Source organism: Branchiostoma belcheri, unplaced genomic scaffold, assembly GCF_001625305.1.
Source record: "Branchiostoma belcheri isolate BF01 breed outbred unplaced genomic scaffold, Haploidv18h27 scaffold180, whole genome shotgun sequence".
Lineage (NCBI taxonomy): Eukaryota > Metazoa > Chordata > Leptocardii > Amphioxiformes > Branchiostomatidae > Branchiostoma > Branchiostoma belcheri.
In genome coordinates, this window is record NW_017803269.1 from 96,003 (window position 1) to 113,138 (window position 17,136).

At 40.0% G+C, this 17,136-nt stretch overlaps 2 protein-coding genes across 2 annotated transcripts in view; one reads left to right on the plus strand and one right to left on the minus strand.

Moving 5' to 3' along the window:
- Positions 1 to 17,136, minus strand: part of LOC109467495 (talin-1-like) — a gene marked incomplete at its 3' end in the record, with an annotated part of 133,275 nt that overhangs the window by 87,945 nt on the left and 28,194 nt on the right. The window contains exons 3-9 of the mRNA XM_019765507.1: positions 8,943 to 9,109; positions 8,087 to 8,184; positions 7,005 to 7,079; positions 5,864 to 5,918; positions 3,849 to 3,949; positions 1,982 to 2,051; positions 1,434 to 1,576 (exon numbers count right to left, since the gene is read on the minus strand). Of these exons, the coding sequence (XP_019621066.1) occupies positions 1,434 to 1,576; positions 1,982 to 2,051; positions 3,849 to 3,949; positions 5,864 to 5,918; positions 7,005 to 7,079; positions 8,087 to 8,184; positions 8,943 to 9,078 (678 nt within the window). The remainder of the gene's footprint in view (positions 1 to 1,433; positions 1,577 to 1,981; positions 2,052 to 3,848; positions 3,950 to 5,863; positions 5,919 to 7,004; positions 7,080 to 8,086; positions 8,185 to 8,942; positions 9,110 to 17,136) is intronic.
- On the plus strand, positions 108 to 1,427 carry LOC109467515 (tripartite motif-containing protein 2-like). Its single transcript, XM_019765527.1, has one exon. It carries the CDS (start codon positions 114 to 116, stop codon positions 1,101 to 1,103), a length of 990 nt encoding a protein of 329 aa, XP_019621086.1. The 5' UTR covers positions 108 to 113; the 3' UTR covers positions 1,104 to 1,427.

The following is a 17,136-nucleotide window of genomic DNA, read 5'->3' on the forward strand; positions in this document are numbered from 1 at the left end:
CTCCATGCCAAATAATGATCCTGTCACCCCCTCCTGGGCACACAAATTGGACCGGTCCAGGTAACCTGACCTTTGCCCTCAGGGAGGGGCTGCCACGTAAAAGAAAAAACAACATGGCGGCGGCTAAAAAATCTCTGAGCCTGGGGCAGCAAATTTTGCGAGAAGAACTGTCCTGCAGCATCTGCCTGGAGCTGTTCACCAGGCCCAAGGTGCTGCCCTGTCAGCACACCTTCTGTCAGGACTGTCTTCAGGTGTACTTTGAGCAGTCTCAAAAACCATTCAAGTGTCCAAGCTGCCACCTTGAGGTGAGACTTCCACCTGAAGGAGTGACAGGTCTACCCGAGAACCACTCTGTCGCAAAACTCTGCGAAAAGCTTCAGAAAACTGCTGCCAAACCAGCCAAAACTGCGCCCAAGTGTAGCTCACACCCTTCAGAAGCTCCCAAGCTGTACTGTACCCAGTGCGATGTACCTATTTGCTATATTTGCTTGGAGCAAACACACGCCAACCACAGCACAACAACAATCCAGAAAGCCAGCAAGGAACGCAAACCGGAGGCGGAAAAACTTCTAGCAGAGGGGAAAGAAATCTTAGGGAACTACTACACCACTCTTAGAGACCTCCGTGAACAGGAGAAACGTTTACTTGAACAGAAGAAGGAGAGGGAACGAAGAATTATCGAAGCTTACGAACGAACAATGAAGGAATTCGAACAGACGGCGAACCGCTTGCGACAACGCATGCAAGAGAAACACGACGAAAACACGGAAGAGAGGGAACGACAGATGGAACGCTTAGAGCATGATTTTCGCGAGTTGACCGCTGCCTGTGACCAGGCAGAACTCGACATGGCGCAACCGGTGGGAATCTTTCTTCAGCGTGAAGACCGTTTAACCGAAGTGATCGAGAAACACCGGAGAGCGCTGCCACTTCCCCAGCTTCGTACTCAAGTCATCGATTTTCACCCGAGGGACCCGGACAAGATGCCTGCACCGTTACTGGGACAAGTAGTCGTGGTCGATACTACAGTGGATGGTTCAAAGGGCAAAGGTGATCACCATGGAAACCAAGGGCAAGGTCAGGAGCAGGCAGATACACGGTGACTTTAACAGAGACTAGCACAGACTAGCTAGCCCCCTGAAGTTAACTAATCTGAGTACTTGGATATGCAAGGAGTTGTCCAAAATGTTCGCGCATACACAGAAACCCCTTTAGTCACTGCCAATTAAATGTAGCGCATTTGTACAGATACTAGAATTCACTAGAATTCATAAGTCCCAGTTACTGACAAAAGGTAGTGGATGCTACCTGAAACATCTGCTTTAAAAATCTATCCAGGCAAATAAGTTCTATTCACTTAAATGAACTGTTACTGTAACTGTTACATATCTAGTTGATTTGTGCTAAACTAAAGTAAATGAAAAGTTCCTGACCTGTACATAAAGCAGGTTGAGCTGTACAGGGTCCCTGGAGTCCACGTTCTGGTCTGAGTAGAAAAACTTCCTCCTTAACAGAAGGGTTTCTGTGTCGTCGATTCCCTGTTCTCTTAGAGTTCGGCCGTGGTCCAACCAGTTTACTGGGGAAATAAGGAGAGAAACTTACTGTTACCGGTACTTAAACTTTAAGAACATTTGAGAATCACTAGTCTTAAAGAACATGAAGTACAGAAGAGTTTCTGTGTCATGGTTTCTTTGCATTCTGTGGGGAAGTTGTAAGAAATAAAGTAAAGTTGATTTTCTCAAAAAACAAGAAAAAAAAAAAAAACACTAAAAAATTTCAAACCTAAATCACTGCATACATTTTGACATTCCCTGAGTCTATCAGATTCCCTAACCCGAAGTGTATGTATTCTACGAAGTGAAAATAATTATGCAGTGGGAAGAACCACAGGACAGAGGTAAATGGCCAGCCCCAGCATCAGTGTGCAAGCATGTCTAACCCTCGGATGAAGGGACAGAGAGAGATAAAGACCAAAACTTACGCTCGTCGTCTGTGTGGAGTTTTTTCTTCAGTGCTTCCATCTTCTTCTCATCTCTCATCAGGGTTCGGTCCTGTGCGGTGCAGTACAAAATCACACGGTGTCAGTATCAATAATCTATATATCAATAATCTATCTATCAATAATCAATCTATCAATCAATATTCAGGGTTCGGTCCTGTGCGGTGAAGTATAAAATCATACCATGTCAATATCAATAATCAATCTATAAACCAATCAATCATTTAAGTTAACACGTATTTTCTCCCAAACATTAGCCATATTACTTTTGGTGCCTTATGAATAAAACTAGCTGAAGTTCAAGTTCAAGGCAGCCAAGGTCAGGGGTTAGTTCAGACCACACACAGATGAACACAGAGTCTCAAGTTCAACCAGACTCCCTGCTGGAACCACACCATGCGTGAAGGACAGTAGTTAATATGCAGGCAGGATGTTTTTTACTCAAGTCACAAGAATTGACACTGTTGCATCCAAAACTGTGCTTTATCCAGAACCATGCTCAATTCTGCATAGGCCATGTGTATCCAGAACTGTGCACAGTTCTGGTTACTATTAATTTACTTTATTTGAGGACATTTTAGAGGGGTTTCAAGTAGAGAAGGGAGACAAATCCAAATAAAAAAACAAGCAGAGTATATATCTTTCAAACGTATAGAGTTAGATTGTTAGTTCACATACGTGTAGCACAAAATTCAGGCACAGAAAAATGACAGTCTTAGCCACCAGGATATAAACAGTTCCACACACACACAGGCACTGAGTTTGGATGCAGAGGACAGCAACACAGGGGGCAGGCAAACGCCCTTCATGTTCCGTGCTGTGGTTGCCATGACTACTGATGCAGTTACCATGGCTACTGATGTGGTTGCCATGGCTACCGATGTGGTTTCCACGGCAACGCGACTTACCAAACTCAGCCTGGTCATCGTTCTTGTCATGGTACCGTAGTAATTCTTATTCAGCGGTCGGAAGAGAGGAACAGAGCGAGAGAGAAGAAAGATGGTGAGATGGAGAGAAGCGGAAAAGGAGGAAAGAACAAGAGATGAGATGATAGAGTGAGTGAGCATGTCAAAAATAAAATTAAACTTTGGGCCATTCCATTTAAACTTGAGGGAGGGATGCAAATGAAAAATCAGTTCAATACTTTTTCAGTTTTCAATAATACCTTTTCTCATTTTCTCTGAGTACACCCCCTCTAATAAGCTCATAATGGAATAGCCTTGTAGCAGGAACTTTGATCAGTTCAAAGTTTAAGATCATAACAGAAAAACCAAACAAAAATAAAAACTTCCTCCAAGTAAAAACACCCCATATATCGTCAAGTGGTACGATCCAACCTCAGGAAGACATTGGATGTGATAAGATTGGATCATTCCACTTTCTGACATAGGGGTGTGACAAAGACAGTTCAGCATAGCAGCAGACAGAAGGGAAGAAGCAAAGAAAGAGATGAGAAAATTTGAGATGTTCAAAAATAATTTTTGGATTTATGTCTGATAACTTCCCTTATAGGAAAACCTGGGGACCGTTCACAATCACCAATGTTCAACACCACACAAAATTTTATCACTACGTAAATCTAATATTCAAAATAATGAAACAGAACATTTCTTCTTAAATCTGAGACAAAATCTTAAGAAAAACTCAAGAACAAGTGTCAGGAATGGTTTGCAAGATTTTTGTTTCATGAGTTGCTTAAACATGTGAGCAAAGTGTCTCACAAGGGATCATTACAAAAGTACAATGTATTCCCTTACTGATGAAATTTTGGTTGGTGCAAACACTGGTGCTACGAGTCGGTCCCCAGCCCTAGGTGTCTGCGGAAGTGAAAGTGAAACGTGATACGTACGCTGATTCCGCCTACCTTCTTCACGGGGGTGGGGGGTTCTGCCGCCTCCCGAATTTTCTCCCCCTCCCGAACAAGGGAGTACTCATCGTGGTTTGTGATGCCTAAAGAAACAAGTGGAAGAAAAAGGACTTGATTAGCATGATAGAATATATCCACAGCTTGTGAACAAATTCAACTGTGTAGTTTTCTTAGCTGCACAACCTTTTCTTCTACGAACATTCTGGCAGCTTCTCTGTTGCTATATCGGGAAAAAGAAAGCACAGAGTCCTGATAAGGGCAACAGAGCATCTACCAAAACATCGGTAGAAAAAATTATGTTGTATTCAAAAGAAATCTATGTTGAAATGATACAATACAACACTAAGAAGTTCCTTTCTGCTTCTGCTACAAAAATTTGCGGACATAAATGGATATGTAACACTTTGCTAGTGAGACAGATATGGGTAATATCAAAAGAGAGAAATCTATCTAAAGACCTTCAGAGGCACATATACTACTACTAGCACAAAAGCAAGAACTTGTACCGTAGATATTCTAACCATAAAAGTGACTTGGCTCCTCCCCAAATTCCAAGTTCAGGAACACACTGTCTCTTTCTTACCTTTCCTGTTCTACAATTCTTACTATCCTCCTTCTGAATCCATCTAAGACACACAGAGCAATCCTGCTTAACTCCTTCCACCCAGAACTCCTTAAAGACTCTCTGTACATCTTTAAGTCAACCACCACCATCTTCAAGACAGTGTGAAGCCTGCTACTTAATCTTAAACGTTGCCAAGACATGGTAAAGGATCTAAGACGTGACCAGTTTTGAGCTGTGACAGAGTGACACTGAGAAAGGAGGTATCTCTTTATCTTGTGTTTTCCGTTTTTGAAAAATGCTAATCTGGAAACCGCAGACCGATTACCTAATCTGGGGGAAGGAAGTTGGTTTTCAAAGGCAACGGAAGTCTTGCTGAGTTTGAAAAAGAAAAGAAAGAAAATTCTACAACCCACACACTTCTTTTCTTCTCTAACCTACACTGTATATCACTTGCTTTTAATTTACACTAATTCATCTTTAACTCTTCCTACATTATAAAAAAAAAGTTTTTCATTTCCTTTGGCATCCTTGACCCCCATTTTACGAGTGAAACGATCCTCTTCCTGCATAGGATGTACACAGATTTGGGACACTTAACTTTGCACATAGGGGTGGACAGGCCATACTTCCTAACTCTCAAAGTTGAAAAAGAAATATAGACAGGACCACCCTACTTGCTATCCTTTTCACAAACACCCCTAAAAAGCAATGGTACAACCCATGTAGTGCTTACACTCTACATGTTACTGGAACAGACCATTTCTAAAATGGGGAGAAACACAGCAAGCACCTAATTAGTAGACCCCCTCTGAAGACGGCACTTCCAAAGTTTAATGACCCAGAAACGGGTTTTGTCCAACTCTAGTTGACTGGAAACTGAACAGACAGCCTAATAGCCGAGGTCCTAACCTTTGGGTCAGCGAACCCTACTCTAGGTCATTTTCAGCCACTTCTGGCCCCTTTTCTGTGGTAATTTTGCGATTCCCGCTGAGATTTTGTCAACCTCCATGTTTACAGAATTTTGTTTTTCTTTCAAGCAGCAGCTGGCAGATTTTTCTGTTGCAAATTGGCAGAGACAATATTTCCTGCAGCTGAGCTTTCTTTCTTTTACTTTCTAGCTGAGGTTTTCAGATTTATTTTGTCTATCATAAAGATGCAAGGTTAACCAGCAATTCTGACAGGTTTTGATTTTTCCTTTTAATTTTTCCTGATCTTTCCCTTTTTTTCATTATATCTGACATCACTCCACCGTACAGGGAGAGAAGTCGTGTTAAGTGCCTTTCCCAGAGGCACAACGTCTGGGCAAGGTAAGTATCGAACCTGGGACCTCTTGGTTCTGAGTCCAACACTCGAACTGTTGTGCCACGGTCGCTAACATGAATCTTCTTTTCTAAGTCCATGTACAAGTTATTAACTAATGAGTGTTTCTCACCGATACGTGTGCAGATGGTCACCAACAACTGGGCAACTGTGTGGCTGTCATCAACCTGGAACACAGGAAACATAGCAGCACGTTAGGCAACAACATTCACAGTCATAGTAAACATAGCACCACATTAGTCAACATTCACATTCATAGCAGACAGTATCACAGTAGACATCAACATTCAGTCACAAAAAAAATCATGAAGCATGATATTTTGATATATGACATTTTGATGCAGATCGATTTTGCGATATAAAACTTCTGACATAACATTAAATCAACCTTTTTGACCTGGCAAATTATACTTTTGGAATAAGCAACTTTTTTTACACCTTTTATTGTATTCCAGTTTTCATTTACATAATTTTTTTCTGTGAGGAACTATTCTACTCAGTTCCAACAGTGCTGTGCTACAAACAGTTCTTTTAACGCCGCCCGGACTTGATTCAGTTTGAGCCTGATGTATGGAGTTAAGTGGCTTCAGCACTCTGGCTAATTTAGTTTGCTGTCGGGACTGTCGATAAACCCTCGAACGTGCGACTGTAGGCAAGACAGATGAGGCAGCAGCTGGCCCGCAGTGACCCCTCATCAGTTTAATTAACTCTGGGGATCGTTTGTCATTACTGGCACATATGAACAGTGGTACTGTATCCAGAACTGGGCTTGAGCATAGTTCTAGGCCTAAAGTGTAGTGTTAGGATCAGGATAGTCTTCACTCTATGCAGAACCGTGCCTATCAAGTGCTGTCCCTGAATGGGTTAGGGTTAGGATCAGGCACATTTCTGGATAGTCTCTATTGTACCCAGAACTGTGCCTTTCTAGTTCTATGCCTGAATGGGTTTGGGTTAGGATCAGGCACGGTTCTGGATAGTCTCTATTGTACCCAGAACCGTGCCTATCTAGTTCTATGCCTGAATGGGTTAGGATCAGCCATAGACCTAGACAGGCACAATTCTGGATACAATACCACTATCCAGAACCGTGCCTGATCCTAACCCTAACCCATTCAGGCTAGATAGGCACATTCTGGATACAATAGAGACTATCCAGAACCGTACCTGATCCTAACCCTAACCCATTCAGGCACAGAACTAGAAAGGCACGGTTCTAGATAGGAAGGAGATAAAGAAAAGAAAGAAGAACCCACCATGACTGTCTTGACTGTTCCGTCCAACATTCTGACCTTCAGGGGTCGGTGCTTCTTCTTGTATTCCAACAGATCCTGAGGAACACAAAAAATGTCTTAAGTTACACACTTGTTCCTGGGAACACAGAAGAGGACAGCTCAAAAGTTGTCTCAAGTTCTTCCCACATTTTCTGCGTAAATGTTTTCCTGTGCAATAAAACTACAACAGTACTAACTGGAACCTTGACTAGAACTGGCATTCATTTTTACAAGTAAAATTTACCCTTGATCTCAATGTAAATTCTATCTGTCATATATCTATAATGATGTATCTCAGTACTGTTGAGGTCTAAGAGAATCTGAGGGTCATACATGTAAATTGAAAAAGTATAAATGTGTATCTTTATAATAATTGTAGCATGCAAAGCTTTTGTCTTCAGTCCAGTTTCTTTTCTGAATTAGAGAACTTTTCAGAAAAGTTTTCTGCAAACTATGGCCATTAAGTTTCAAGGGCCCTGACAAATGGAAGGCCTCTAGAAGTGTGATGGAAACCTTTACTACAGTCTGTTTTACCAGACTTTTCTCCAGCAAACTCCAGCCTTACCCAACTCCAGAGTTTGTTTGCTTGTCAACCAGACTTTTTTCACTCAGCCAACTGTGGCCCTTAGCATCATTCTACCCCATTCCCAGATGGCCTTACCCCGCTCCTGAGCAGAAGTGTGACAAATACTGGTGAGGTTACTGTGTACTTTACTAGCAAACTAAAGCCTTACCCCGCTCCTGAGCAGGTAGTAGTCCAGTGTTCGCCCCGCCTCCAACCAAACTCCCTTCTTAGGGTCCTCGTCATAGCTAAGTAAGTAAGTAAGTAAGTACACAGTCTTACCCCACTCCTGAGCAGGTAGTAGTCCAGTGTTCGCCCCGCCTCCAACCAAACTCCCTTCTTAGGGTCCTCATCATAGCTAAGTAAGTAAGTAAGTAAGTAAGTACACAGCCTTACCCCACTCCTGAGCAGGTAGTAGTCCAGTGTCCGCCCTGCCTCCAACCAAACTCCCTTCTTAGGGTCCTCATCATAACTAAGTAAGTAAGTAAGTACACAGCCTTACCCCACTCCTGAGCAGGTAGTAGTCCAGTGTCCGCCCTGCCTCCAACCAAACCCCCTTCTTAGGGTCCTCATCTGCCAGGAACATACCAAACTCCGTCGCTGGGGGGGGACAATAAAATCATCATTAAACAGAAATCTTTACAGGTACATGAAGCTTGCTTCACTGTATTTGACGTTAACTGTACCTAAGATCAAATTATGAGAAACCTACAGGAAGAAACATACAATAAAAGCTACGTCTGATAAGGTAATACTTTGGACCAAACATTTATGAAAATGTTAAGCCATCTCTGATTGGATGAGACACATTTATGAAAATGCAAGGCCATCTCTGATTGGATCAAACAAGATTCTGAAAAAGTAAAAGCCATGTCTGATTGGATGAGACACAATTATAAAAATTCCAAAAAGTTTGATCCATGTCTGATTGAATGAGACAGATTTTTAAAATGTAACACCATTTCTGATTGGACGATACAATGTAAGGCCCTCAGTGTTTGGCTGACGTACCATTTCCCATCTGTGCCTCAAGTATTATGAAAAATTGTTTGAGCATTTCTTATTGGCCAATACACATTTTAAAAAATGTAAGTCCATCTCTGATTGGACATAACAATGTAAGGCCATCTGTGATTGGCTGCCGTACCATTTCCCATCTGTGCCTCGGGTGTCCTTTCCCGTATCATGGATAAGACAAAAATTTAAAAAGCTTCAGCCATCTGATTGGATGTCACACATTTTTGAAAATTAAAAAAAATTTAAGCCATCTCTGATTGGATGTGACAGATTTTTAAAAATGTAACACCATCAATGATTGGACAAGACAATGTAAGGCCATCTGTGATTGGCTGGCGTACCATTTCCCATCTGTGCCTCGGGTATCCTCTCGCGAATCATGCGGCAGGCGTCATACACGATGGTGGAGGGCTCAAATTGCATAGTCTTCACCACGTTGGCGTGCTTCACCGAGATCTTCAGCGACAGGGACGCCATCTTGGGTCTGTCTTAGTCTTCAGCTCAAAATCTGGGGAGGACAAAAATCAATTCCTGGATAAATAAGTAAAACAAACAAACAAGAAACAAAAGTTTACATGTATCATGATGTATGTAAGTTTTCTGGAACCGTTTCAGGAAAAAATTCTGATCAATCAGGCCTCATTTATTTATCTATCAATTTATCGATCTCATTTCTTAAGACTGAGACCCCATCTTGGTCTCTGGTCTCAATAGAGTGAAAGAAACTGTGGCAAAAGATATGTAAACAGTAGTAGAGTTCTGACATGCAGTACTAAACAATTGTATACATGTCCTGCATTTCCAGTTGGGTTTCTACAATGGACACTTATCTATTATATTACCAATCTGGAAAAGAAATAAGTTCTCAGCTTAGCAAGAAACAGAACTTAAGATCAGAGACTGATTCTGAAGCCCCTACTTTCAAGTTAATCAACAGCAACACTAAATGAGTAACACTATGACCCATGGACAGTGTTCTATAGCTTCAGCTGTTGGACATAAATATTATCCCAAAATATCAGTCCCCATCCTGACTGGCCATTACAGAAATACGAGCATGACTGGCCGGATATGATTTAGTGCGATAAGAATCTGACTTACTGTAAGTACTGAACTTTTCACAGTACTTTGTTCACTGCTTTCACAGCCATTGCTATACCTTGAACTTATCATTGACGTCATAAAAATCATATTTTTTAATTCCAATCCTAACTGATCATAACAGAAATACGAGCGTGACTCTCTGGATATGATTTAGTATGATAAGAATCTAACTTACTGTAAGTACAGTGAATTTTTTACAGTACTTTGTGCACTGTTTTCACAGCCATTTCTGTACCTTGAACTCAATATATATTATTGACATTATAATAATGACATGATGTCATTATTATAATCATAATTGATAGTTGAACCTCTAGAAATAACACTGAAGATTTATTGATTCATCCTGTCTAGATATATTGATTATTTATTGATTAATGTTTGCAAGGCTGAGTCAGGACACTTGAAGAATCTAAATTAAACTTGAGCCTGACTTTTAAGGTTCTTAGGAGGGTAAGTCAAGGAATAATTTCCTTGGGGCAAAAGAGAAGATTGAGCGATGACTGGTCTGGTGTTTCATGTCTCAGTTTCAGTCTGGAGAGTCACTAAAGTACAGCTGTTACTTACTGCAAGTTGCTTTGTCTTCTCGGTAGCAAAATGTCACCGAAAATGAGGAAAATAGACATATAAACCTTCAATGTTATTTCTAAAGGTCCAACTATTAATTATAAAATTATAGTACTTACAGAAGATAGTAAAATTCCAATATAGAAAATATTTTCCAAAACTAAAAAAGTGGACAAAGTGGACTGGCGAGAGAGGGTTTGGGACCGGGAACTACAACTCCCGACATGATGATGATGAAAAATTAAGACTGGATACACATGTAGATCTTTAAACCTTATGTTATATCTATAATATTAAAATAATACTTACTAATGTTCCAATATTGAAAATATCTTCACAACTCAAAATTAAGCCCCCACCTCTCAAATTACTGCAACTCATGATTAACCTTCTCCCTGCTACCTTAACCCGTAATCAAGACAACCGAGTAGCCAAAAGGCCACCTTAGTAATAGTAGGAAGAAGGTTAACATGTCTGTATTATGAGTGACTCATGTCTCTAACAAAGTTTGAAGTCCAGAAAAGGACTGGTGCGTCCTGCTTTCCAAGAAAAGTGTTTTGAGAACACAAATTACAAAATTACAATCATGAGTCACATAGTCCTTTATATGGACCTGCCCTGTGACAAAACTAAAGGGCCTTCCTGAAAAATTGTGTTTAGATTCTGAATCTGATGATAGAAATTGCTGATAAGAGATGAATCATTGAATATAAACATTACAGAGAAGCTCAAAGATTTGATTATTTAATTATACGATAGCCCATATCAGAAATTTGTGAATGGTAATCTATTGAATAGCACAATCTGAAAATAAAGAACCTTCTAAATAAATTACAAACAGTATTGAGCAACAGTTAGCTTTGTAGAGATATTGTGCTGTGTAGAGAAATACAATGATCAACAATCTCACACAGTGACAGTGATTACAAATTTCCTCCAAAACTTCCCTTTCAGTGTTCACATTCAAGTTTCAACTACTGTCTCAGTGACAAAATCATTTATAGCCACCCAAAATATCTCTACAAACCTAACCTAGAAACTGAGAAAACCACAGATTATTTTCTTTACAAAAGATCAATGTCAAACAGGAACTACACCACTTCCCTTTGGTACAATCGATATCCCCTACCCAAACCACCACACACACAGTTACACTAACAATTGACAAAGGAGCCTAAACACCACCCACATACATACATACATGTATCCCTGGTACTGCCGACGTGTTTAAAGCAGTCTTTGTGACAGGCCGACTGCTGTAACGTCTACCTTAACCCTCATCGAATCATACTACTAAGGGAGTCGCTTGGTACAAGATTTGCACTGGTTGAAGGGTTAGGCAGTAGGGTAAGGGTTAAAGGGTCTATGTGAAGACCAAATGTTATGCACACAATTAACTTTCAGTCTGCTACAGTAGTCTTTTGGTACAAAATTTGCATAAGTTATAGGGTTAGGCAGTAGGGTTAGGGTTAAAGGAGTTTATGTGAAGGCAAAACGTTATGCACACATTTAACTTTTAGCCTGCTAAGGTAACTGTTTGATACAAAATTCGCATTAGTTATGGGTTTTGACAGCAGGGTTAGGGTTAAAGGAGTTTATATGAGGGCCAAAACGTTGTGCATGTGTTTAACCTTAAACATTCTAGGGTAGCCAATTGGCACCAAAACTGCACTGGTTAAAGGGTTAGGCAGCAGTGTGAGGGTTAAGAGTGTTGGGCATGTTTTTGTCAAACATAAATCACCCAGAAAAAGCCGCGGGTTGCGCTCTTTCCATTTTGGGCTGGCAACAGTGTGGTGTGGACATGCCAGGCATTGGGGGCAGGGACATAATGGCATCAGAAATAGAACTGGGCCTGAAAACACAGCGAGAGAGTTCAGGCAAGAACAAGACGGTTATACACTAATATACAGCAGTCATTATAGTCCTTGATTTTTGAAAATATTGTGAATTTTGGGCTGGCAACAGTGTGGTGTGGACATGCCTGGCATTGGGGGCACGGACATTATGGACACAGAAATAGAACTGGGCCTGAAAACACAGGGAGAGAGTTTAAGCAAGAACACTGGTTATACACTACTATACGGTCATACTACTCAGTATCATAGTCCGTGGTTCTCGAAAATATCGTGAATTTTGGGCTGGCAACAGTGTGGTGTGGACATGCCAGGCATTGGGGGCACGGACATTATGGCATCAGAAATAGAACTGGGAAAACACATGTACATGGAAAACACAGCAAGGAGTTCAAGCAAGAACAAGACGGTTATACACTAATATACGATCATCGTACATGTAGTTCTTGGTTTTTGAAAATATCATGAATTTTGGGCCGGCAACAGTGTGGTATGGACAGGGACAGGGACATTATGGACACAGAAATAGAACAGGGAAAACACATGTACATGGAAAACACAGCTAGGAGTTCAAGCAAGAAAATTGTTTTATCTTTTATCTACTGAGTTAAAACCACACTATCCTAATGTATATCAACCCTCATGGAGCAAAAAAATGAAATTTTCAAAATTCTGATGGACAATGGTTACTGGAAGGGCCCTGGACTGATTTATAGGGTACCACCCAGAAAATAAAGGACTCACCTTGGGGCTTGTTTCTGCAGTTTTAAATGCCCATGCAAAGTATGAAATATTGATTAAAAGAGATATATAATGAGAAGCATTATGTGTCTAAAACAATGGTTATATCAGTCATCATATCATATAGCTTAAAGTTATGACAACCAAGAAAATAAATTCATTGTGGCCTGAACATGACAAGAATAATACTCTTGCATCTTAAACTAAAGCGACACACCCTACATGGAACACACTTGGCACCTCTACAAATTCTTAAGATCCAATTCCATCCTCCTTAATATGACAACGACCTTGGCAAAAGACTTACGACCTTGACAAAAGACTTAATATCCTGCGGGAGAAGTTGTCGTCCCTTTCTTAAGGAAGCGGAAATGAAACGCCTCCAGTTTGGATGACCCAAAGACAGGAGGGCAGGAAGGAAGGGGACCGGTGCCAAGATGGGAACTTAGGGCTGAAAAGAGATTCTAAAAGTTTGTGTCATCACGGCTGAGTGATCAAGTTTCTAAACTGATCCTTTCAACCACCTAAAGCCACATCAAAATATATAATTCTTGGTTCTCACTGAATCTAAAACTTAAAAGTAAAAATCTAAAGTAAAGAAGTGTTTTGTCCTTATATGTTGACTCTCTAATATCAGCTTTGCTGCCTTGAGAGTCAGTGTAATGTCCTGTTGCATTTTCAATAAATAAATAAAGTAAAGAAGCCAAGATGGGAACTTAGGGCTGAAAAGAGATTCTAAAAGTTGTGTCATCACGGCTGAGTGATCAAGTTTCTAAACTGATCCTTTGAACCTGATCTAAAGCCACACCAAAATATACTCTTCGTTTTCACTGAATCTAAAACTTAAAAGTATTAACAAAGAAGTCAAGATAGAAAATAAGGCTGAAAATATGAGAAAAGGTGTCATCACAGTTGACTGATCAAGTTTCCAAACTGATCCTTTCAACCACCTAAAGCCACACCAAAATATATTCTTGGTTCTCACTGAATCTAAAACTCAAAAGTAAGCAAAGAAGTCAAGATGGGAAATAAGGCTGAAAAGAGGTTCTGAAAGTTTGTGTCATCACGGCTGAGTGATCAAGTTTCTAAAATGATCCTTTGAACCATCTATTAAAGCCAAAATAAAGGCCACACCAAATTATTTCCTTGATTCTCAGACATTTCAGCAAAAAATTAGGAAGAGTGTAAGATGATTGTATATATATGTTTAATTTCTACTATTGTTATCTTGTAGTCACCTTGTCTCTTATGTGACTTGATGCATTGATGTACCACATGTTTGAGACCACAGCAAGAGTAGCTCAAGTGTCAAGCTAATCGTAGATCCAGATAAAGTCAAAGTCAAAAAAGTAATATAACCTTTGCTGAAAATCCTAGTGACCATAAATTGATCCATCAATCGCACAATGTTGGCACTATCTTTCTCCACATACATAACATTACATCTACATTATAATCTGACACCATCCTACCATATTCGTTATGACTCATATGACTGACATGATGGCCTCTGCCTTGACTCCTGTGCTAATTATACCTCCTGTCCTGACACAGTATGTCAGAAATGTCCACATCACAAACTCACACATAACCAGTCTGTCTGCTCTGTCACGTACGTTTGTGTAGCGCTTTAAAACACAACAAACTCACACAAACTCTCACATAACCAGGCTGTCTGCTGTGTCACGTACGTTTGTGTAGGGCTGTAAAACATAACAAACTCACACAAACTCTCACATAACCAGGCTGTCTGCTGTGTCACGTACGTTTGTGTAGCGCTTTTAAACATAACAAACTCACACATAATTCCTACAAACTCACACAAACTCTCACATAACCAGCCTTCCCGCTGTGTCACGTACGTTTGTGTAGCAGTTTTCAAACACAACAAACTCACACCTAGGGCTCTAGCCAGCAAAGGAACTTTGTGGCTGAAATGTATACCAGTATGCACAGGTTCAACTTCTTCTTTCATCTTGAAACAACTTTGTAAGTGTAATATAAACCTACTAGTCTTCATGTAACTCACAGGGACAAACTGCTCGGACTGTTTGCTTGTCTGATCATCTGTTTGTGAAACCCTTGTCTTGTGTGTGTACAACATTATGTACACTGCAGTCACAATCAAGTGCCTTTTGTATCTAGTTTGCTTGTGTGTGCATAGCACCAGTAGGTTCATCATTTTGACTGTCTTATGAGTATTTTGCCTCCTAACATCTTGACAATATAGATGTTAAACATTACAATGAAGATATACATGTAGAGCCTACCTTAATTGTTGCCTCCCTTCCTCCTCCCCTCTTTATCCTTTATGACATTTTGCCAAAAGATGTTAAATGACATGACATGTTTTACTAAGTTAAACTGCATTGCATAAGTTTGATCACTAGAGATCGCCCAAGTCTAAAAAAAAGAACGAAAGAAAAATAATCCCTACCTACCAAACCTAATTTTTTTCAGGACTAAAACAGGAAACACAACAGTTTTTTCCCCAGGCCCCCCCACTCCTGTCTCCTGTCTGCCCAATTAACTCCAGTAAGTATTTAAACAGTCCTGTTGACCTTTCCCTGCAGTGTGTACCCTGGAATCAACTTTCACTCCTCAAAAACAGCCTCAACTTTCACTTGTACAAACTCTCGACACAGCTACATGCTACAAAATCAGACTACAAAAACCAAAATCCAACTCTCAGAAGAAGCGCTTTCTGTACAGGATGTCACAGTTGTAGAATAACACAGCTGGCAACTAGCAAAGTACTGGATTGTAAATAGTGAATTTAAGGAATTGTGTAAAGTTTGCCATGTACTGTTAATTTTGTAATGTTTTTGTACGTTTGTAATACATGTATGTAAATATGAATGTGTAGACCACAGGAAGAATAGCCTCTTGAGGCTAATTGTGGATCTGAATGAAACTCACAAAAACTCAAAAATCATTGTCTTACAGTATTGAATCTTGACAATGTCAATATTGATGATAACAATGATAATATTATCATCACTGATACAACAGTGACGGCCCCTTTTGAGGACACCGCACCTTCTAAAATTAAACAGTACCAAGGTCATCCATTCCAAGGTCAATGTCGTCAAATTCGTACTGTTTACACCCCTGACTGTCCAGCACAGCATTTTGTCAATGCCAATGTCAATATTATTATCAGTATTAAGTAATAAAACTGTCTTCAATGTTTCGAATTGGTCTTTTCTGTGGATGATTTTTGATGCTTCATTTTAAATGACATTAGTGATTGTGCCTAGACCTGCTTAATCACTATGATTATGCAGGTTTACACATGTACTTGTACTTGTAAGCACATAAATGTACAAAAAAGCTACCACCAAGCCCCAGCATCAGTGTGCACTGTGCAAGCATGTCTTACCCTCGGAACACGGGGAACAACAGATGTTAAACCGGATAGATAGAGAGTGAGAGACAGAGAGGGAGAGACAGAGAGAGGGAGAGAAAGAGACAGAGAGAGGCAGGGAGACAGAGAGAGAATAAAGGTCTTTCATTCATCCTTTGCCCAGTGGTCCAGGATTTTTCCCGAGTGTTGTTTTCAGTCCTACAGTCATGTTTGTATAAAGTTAAGACAACAACTGACATCTGGGCACACTTATACACGTGTGGAGACAAGATTTAAAGCTTTTCTACCTGTAAATCTGTGAAAGTTTGTACTGGGTTTATTTTCAAGGTTTTTACTGTGATCTCTCCATCGCAAATTCATAACACAGTGAATATACATTTCCAATATATCACTACTGTACTACAAATTTTCTAAACATTTAGGAATTTGAAACACGGCAGAAAACCTCCCTTTCCTCGTATTATAAAATAAAACCACTGCTGTTTACATGTATAAAAGTAAATGAATTTAGAATTATTTTGTGCTATCTTTCTATTTTTCAGTGACTGAAAATAAGTCTGAGAATCTGTGACTGAGTGATGAAAGATAGTGGACGCTATCTAATACCGTCTGACTCTTCAGATAATCTGTCCAGTAACTGTTGCCTGATTTATTTTGTATGACGTAAGAAACACAGTCTAGATTAAATTAGAACATGACAAATATAGTCCCAGGGACTTGTGGAAGAAACTAACACCTTCCTTGAAGTTGAATAAACTGGACATTCCTACACCAAAAGGAACTCTAGGGATTATATGAAAAGAAGAATGCTTACATTTCAGTGGGAAATTTCGGTAACACAATAAGAGGAAAAAAGAAAACAATCATTTCTTCTCCCAGCTGTTTGTGTAAGCCATGGCATAA

Bases quoted from the DNA above. Each gene is read 5' to 3' on its own strand.
- LOC109467515 (XM_019765527.1), top strand. From the start codon at position 114: ATGGCGGCGGCTAAAAAATCTCTGAGCCTGGGGCAGCAAATTTTGCGA.